The sequence below is a fragment of the Chinchilla lanigera genome, unplaced genomic scaffold (assembly GCF_000276665.1).
Source record: "Chinchilla lanigera isolate Chin_1 unplaced genomic scaffold, ChiLan1.0 scaffold00099, whole genome shotgun sequence".
Lineage (NCBI taxonomy): Eukaryota > Metazoa > Chordata > Mammalia > Rodentia > Chinchillidae > Chinchilla > Chinchilla lanigera.
In genome coordinates, this window is record NW_004955500.1 from 5,414,051 (window position 1) to 5,420,851 (window position 6,801).

The 6,801-nt window shown below is 42.7% G+C and overlaps 1 protein-coding gene across 3 annotated transcripts in view; it reads right to left on the minus strand.

Moving 5' to 3' along the window:
* The window catches only part of Slc38a1 (solute carrier family 38, member 1), a 75,617-nt gene that overhangs the window by 20,840 nt on the left and 47,976 nt on the right, over positions 1–6,801 (minus strand). For all 3 annotated transcript variants that reach the window (XR_001231494.1, XM_005406597.2, XM_013505700.1), the window contains exons 12-14: positions 6,179–6,258; positions 4,679–4,779; positions 2,623–2,741 (exon numbers count right to left, since the gene is read on the minus strand). Coding sequence is in view for 2 of the 3 variants with exons in the window: in XM_005406597.2 (XP_005406654.1) it covers positions 2,623–2,741; positions 4,679–4,779; positions 6,179–6,258 (300 nt within the window). In the remaining variant the exon portion in view is untranslated. The remainder of the gene's footprint in view (positions 1–2,622; positions 2,742–4,678; positions 4,780–6,178; positions 6,259–6,801) is intronic.

Consider the following 6,801-nt stretch of genomic DNA (forward strand, 5'->3'; position numbering starts at 1 on the left):
TTTTAAAGAATAAAAGAAGGATAACATAATAATAGGGAGGACTTAGCAAATTACAGACAAAATGGTAGGAAATTATCAATGCAGCCATTACTTTCAATGGGGATTCACCAAAGAGATGCTGGGGAAACCTGCCCTCTGCTTTAAAGAGTGGCAGCTCCTTTAAGAGTGTTTAACTAGCTGGCAGAGTAACCATTGTTTGTCAAAGTTTTATAAGGGATAGTTAAAAGCCTAAACAAGATTACCGAGCACTTTATAAATTTATAGTAAAGGCTTTAAAGTCCACAACTTACTATCCTATACATATAAATGATAATTAGACCTAGGAGGAGAAGAGGAACAGTCAGAGATCCTCCCTTAGGCGAAACGTGTTTTAGTCCCATAAGTGTGCTGGATTTGGAGATAGCTCCTTCTGGTGTCACCTAGAAGTGGGTTCTCTGTGTCTCAGGTTCATCTCCTGAGGGAGACCTGCCCAGAACATTAAGTTGGGACATGGCTTTTATGTGTGTTCTCCTGGACGGGCAAAATTCCATTGTCTCATCTGACCCAGAGAAGGGGTATGTGTTCCTCCTCTAACGTGACTTCCCTGTCTTCGGCATTAGCAAATGCTTATTTTATATGGCTTAATTTAGTTGGAACAGTCTACAGTTCTTTTCTTCCTAATTTTACGTGCCTCTAAAAGGAAAGTACAAAGAGGTAGGAAAAGATTAAGAGTAAGGCCAGAGAAAGGAAACTGAAGCAGAACAGGCTTGACATTTCCTCTAGAGTGTAGAGGAGGATCAGAGCCAGTCTGTCCCAGTGAAACCTGTCCTCCAAGTGTTAAGAACGGCTACCGACCTGATGTCCTTTAAATGGTGGAAGGAGTCCTGTGTTTTATTATATAGGCATGTATATTTTCTAAGTCTGAGCTAGATTTAAAAAGACCCATTTTACAGAAGTTTCAAGTCCACTAGGAGGCATTCTAATGTTACTCTCTCTAGCGTTACTGTCTAAAAGAAGTCAAACAAGAAACACCAGTAAATTTAGTAACTAGTTCAAATGTAACATATACAAGAACGAAACGGAATAAAATGTCCAATTAAAGGAATATCAGGGGCTTGGGATTTAGCTCAGCGGCACAGCACCTGCCTGGCAAGTGCAACATTGTGAGTTTGATTCCCGGTACCGGAAAACAAAACAAAACAAAAAAAACAAAGAAATATCATAACTACAGGGCCCTCACAATTGGACCCCTCGCAACCTGAAGGGAAAAAAACCACACAGATTCACTGCTGTAGAAGCAGGAAACCTCTTACTCAGCTCAAGAGACTAAAACAAACCCTGTTTATCAGGTAGGTTCCCAGACCTGGTTCTCAGGCTTACAGGAAACCCTGTAAATCTATAGAATGCCAAGCTGTAAGTCAGCAAAATGTCACTGTCATCCTGCACTTCCTGCCAGGTGCTTCCCCAAGACCCACCAATGACCCCCTCCCATGCTTAAACTGCTCTATAAAGCTTTTTCTCTCCCTTTGTTCATGGCCAACAGCGTTTTTTCCCTTGGCCTGACCACACACGGTTGAAAATAAAGATGTCGCTGTTTGCTTCAATCTTGCCCATCCTAGTGGTCTCGGTCACTCCTTGGGGTCTAGCCTAACAATAACCTTATAACCATCTCATATTTTAACGTAGGTTTATCAGCATTTTAACAAAACTATATAAGAGACAAAGCACAAGTAATTATAAGCAATGGGCAAAAATACATCAAAATTTGAAGCATAAAAATTGGTTACCTAAATGAGTTCCAATCCAGTCTATGAAACAAAAGCAAACTCCTACCTCCATCCAATGATCTTGGTGGGAGACCTTCAAATGATATAGGAGAAAAAACTCCTAACCTGCTAGGTATCTGGGACAAGTTCATGTCCTCTAAAATTGAAGAGTGAATTTTAGGAACAAGGGAGGTTAAGAGCAGAATATATTCATTGGGGGAAAGAATAGTTCTGTCTGAGAGGGACAGAAGGGGACCTGAGTGGGTTGCCTCTGAAGCAGTTTTTGTGTCTTCATGAGCTGTGACAAATGGTGTGGTGAATGCTGCCACTGAATGTCATTCAACAGAAAGGGGGGCTTGTAAAAACATGCTGTGTCCTCATCCCCCTGCCCAGTTACTGGATCTGGCACCATGAAACTTCTAGCCCTTCCCTAAGGTCAAAATGACTGTGACAGGTAAAAGCTTTGAATGGACTCAGGACATTAATGTGATCCTGACATCACAACTAAAGACATTCACCAAGGAGGACTTCCTGAACTGCTTCAGAAAGTGGCAAGAATGATGGGGAGCATTTTGAGGAAGATTAGGGCACTGTGTCTTTTACTGTAATTTAAAAAATACATCACCGTATGTTTTGATCACCCTACTTCTCACAGTGGGGCAATTCATCAGGACTCGGATTCCGTCCATGGAGGCAACACTAACCCACTGATCCCGTGTGCTGTCCCAAGAGAGTGGCATCTCAGGCTCTTTCCCTGAGGCAGTGCAGATGACCAGGAAAGTCACCTGCGAGCAGCTTTCTCTGGAGCACACTGCTGAAGGCAGAAGGAAAGGCGAGACCCCAGCTTTTCTCAGGTTGCACCGAAGCTTTTACTCACTGTGAAAAATAACACCGGCACTGTGAGGATGACAGCAACAATGACAGCCAGCCGCACTGTCAGGATGAGGATGTCGTCTTTACTCTGGTACTTGTGAAGGAGATCTGAATACACTTTTTCTAGAACAAGGGAGAAAGAGGTTTTCAAATGAGACAGAGTGCGCTGCTGACTGTTTTTCTGCAGAGTCTAGCATTGGCAAACCATACGGCCAGGAAGGGATGTCTGGAAGTATCTACTAAAACAATTTTTGAAGTTGAAAGAAAAATCCCGGGGGTGGGAGACCTGCTCCACTGTGCGTGCAGTAACTTTAGCTAAGAGGAATGTTTCATTTATACTAAATAACACACACCGCTGAAACACAGCCCCCTCCCAGTCTAGACTTTCCCCACGGAGGCTGCTTGTCAGTCCACACCGTGCAGTCACAGTCTCACCACAGGGACTGGGCCACACCAGCTCCTCCTTTCGGATTCTTCCTTTGAAACCCAAACTTCAGTGGCCACATGGAAGAGCCACTAACCTAACTTCACCACCAGCAGAAAGAATTCTGTTCTGTGGATGCTTCCGTCACAAAAAAGCATTTTGTGTAGGCACTATTTTGAATTTTTCTCAATTTAGAACTTCAAAAAGTGTTACTTCAAAGACTACCAGCACTGGAATGGTAGTCTCAAAGGAACACAAAAATGCTCATTCTCTGGAAAAGAAATAATCTCCCCTTATGGGTCCTTTCCAGGGCTTCTCACCGCATCAGCCTCAAGGTTCTAGGCTTCTGAGCCACAGTTTCTGAACAAGGACCAAAGTTGATAATAAAAGTCTCGTCAGTTCTAATTTCTTAATTCAAAATTCATAACCACTTAGAAACGGCTGAGCCCTTTTCCTTCACGTAAGAATATAAAAGTGTTCGGTATCCTGTTTTATGTGGAAAAATGGATTCACAAAGAGAAATCAGCTTCAACAAGGGCATTGTTCTCACCACCAGCTCCATCTTGCACCTTCCTTTTACCCATCCCAGCCCTGAGGCTCTGCGGGAAGCTCAGAGACATCGTCTTCAGTCAAAAGCTAAATGTAGCCATGGACTCATCAGATAACACTACTGCTTATAAAATAATAATACAGTTGTACAGAGTGGCCTTTCTCCCCCAGCTGAATTAATCTTTAAATGTAATTAAATTTTGAGACATTTCTGCGTATAAAGAAAATGCCCCAAAGAAATATTATTTAATAGAGGAGACTATGAAATACATTTATTTAAATTAAGTCCCAAATTATAACGCTAATGAAAGATAAATAGCTGGGTGTGGTGGCGCACACCTGTAATCCCAGCACTCAGGAGGCTGAGGCAGGAGGATCGTTGCGAGTTGGAGACCAGCCTGAGTTACAAAGTAAGCTCATGGCCAGCCTGAACTGCACAGTGAGACCCTGTCTCAAAAAGACAAAAAAAAAAAAGCAAGATGTTAAATAAAGCTGCAGGATCATTTGAATAAGAGAGTATGAGAAGTCGCAAAAAATTGTCAACTACCGAAATAGGGTCAATAACAGTTACACATGAAACTTATTTTTTCACTCAGGTTTTCTTTCTTTTAACTTTTGAGGTCTTTCCTTTCAGTCTCTGTAAGGCTTCAACTTCCGGTGACCAATGAGGTGTTTTATTTTTCATTAACACAAGCGTCATGAGTGTAGCACCCTTTTCTTTCTCACTTTCAACATCTGTCTCTGTCGCTCTTTTCTATTAATGGAATCTGACCCAGTTTGCAATGTCAATTAGGAAAGCTTCTGCTGATGTAGTTTAAACCTTCCTAAGATGGCATGCTTAAAAAATGTGGTTTCTTTTAAGGATACTACCAGGAGAAAAACAAACAGTATACTGTTTTGGTAATTATTTTATTTTGCAGTCTGCATGAATATATAAAAGGAATCATCCTTTATTAAGAAACAAACAAAAAAACCAACAGCTAGCTTTGTTGCTCTCCTGGACCTCAGTGTTAATGGTTACTGTGATACTGACTTTCACGAACATATTTACCAATACCTGCATGTGTGCACCGCAGAAGTTACTTACCATAGAACGTCAAGTAGCCAAAAATGGCCGTCAAGAAGTACATAACAAACATGGCAAAAAAGGAGATATTTGAAACCATCTGCATTTTTTTCTGGGATCGACTAAAAACAAAAATAAAGGAATTTCAAATATTAAAAACAGCGTGACTAAATTGAAACCCCCAGATTAACACTGAAGAGTATACCACCTTAACCTTCCCTTTGTCACGTTTGGGGAGCTCAAAGTCACTCCCAGCAATGAGGATGGTTGCCGTAACTTCCTTAGTACTAAATGAGTATTGTGGGGCGGATACCATGAACTGCACTCCCTCGAGTGCTCTTCCCTGTGGCTTTAAAAGAGTAGCAAGTTCTCATCTAAGGGCTGACAGTACTTTTAATGTTTGTGTTTCCCTGTTATCGCGACACTGGCCATGCACAGGAAAAAAGGCAGAAACAACGCAAGTGCTCTCCTCCCATGCCCACAACAGCGGCAGAGTGGGAACCTGACCTCAGGAGCTAGCCCCTAACGTTGTTCTTTGGGTTTTCTTCCCAGCAAATAGCCCCAGGGCACATCCTAAGTCCGTGTCTCCAGAGCTGTCAGTGCCCAAGAGCTCACAACTAGCCCCAGGTCGATTTTACTCTGCGGTTGGAATGACCTTTAATTTTATTTACTGGGTCACTTAATTAATTAATCCAGAAGAGCTGTACTCCATAATGGACAGGGATAATCAGAACCTGTGATGTCAAGGGCATACGGAAATATAAGGAGAAGCTACGAGCTGGAATGTTAGATACATGAGATGCTAAGACCTATTCAACATGAGATGCAAAGCCCAGCTCATCAAGGAGGACTGGCATTGATATCTGTTATCTCAAAATTTAGCTAGGTACCAATTATATATGAAAGAAGAAGGAATTCAATGCTAAATGACACCAACTTGTTTAAAATCTCAAAATGCAAGTAAATAGCTCAGCTTTCTGAGCTTAAGATCATGTCATCGTGACTATGTATACAGAATTAAGTGTGGTGCAAGCAGGCCTTCGGTCCTCTCTACACTGACGAGCAAACATGAATCCATCTTAATGATTCGAGGTGAACATTTTTTTCTAGTTTTTACTTCTTATCATCTGACTTTCCAGTCTTTTCCACGCAAACGAATAAGCAAATCAGACAATGCATTCTGCAGCCTACAGATCAACCTAAAGATTACCATCCACTTGCAAAATAAGCCTAAGTTAAAAAAAAGCAACACAAATGCTTGAACACTCCTGATACAGTACAGTATCTGAAAAATCAAATTAACTAAACAACCTACGTGGTTGGACACTTTCTGGATCTATGGCCAAACGTACTGGGGGTTTCTGATTTTTCTGCTGAACTTACTCCAGACAGGCAGAATGTCAGTAAACAAGATGGGTGATGAATCCATGCAGGCTCATTTTACACATCTTTATTTTAATTCAGAACTTGCCTATGGTAGGAGGCTTAACATAGTTAAGATATAAAAATCATGCGTCTTACTCTTTCAGCTCACTGTAGATTGGCAGGACTGACGGGTGGCAGACAAAGGCAAACGCAATGGTTGGTAAAGCATACACCGTCTATTTGAAAGAAAAAATGTAAACATTAAGAAGAGAGGTTCGTTTTTTAATCTGACAGCTCTTCAGAATCCCTGGATCGTTTGGTTTTTAGGAAAGTTCTGGTCATGAAGATAGGAGCAGTTTTTCTAAGAGGGCTGACCCAGCCGGGGCCGCTGGGCACTTACTGTAGGGGACTTTAGGGCGGGCGCCTACAGTGTGTTTTATAAGCCCCACGCAGGGCCACATCCCAGGCTTGTGCGGCACTTGCTGGTCACACGGCCCTTCTCCTCCAGCATCTGCCGGGTCCCCGCAGCAGCACAGAGAAGCAGCCAGGTCCTGGCTGTCCTCTGACTTCTTGCTACACGTTAGTGACTCGGCCAGGAGTTCCACCTCTACTGACTGCTGTTTGTGCTACAGCAGGCGCAGCAAATCACAGGCAAGGCGCTGGCTGCGGTCGCGTGCACCGGCATTCCCAGTTACTCAGGAGGATGAGGCAGCAGGACCCCTTGAGCCAGGAACCCCTGACCAGCCTGGGCAACACAGCGAGACCCTGTCTCAAAAACA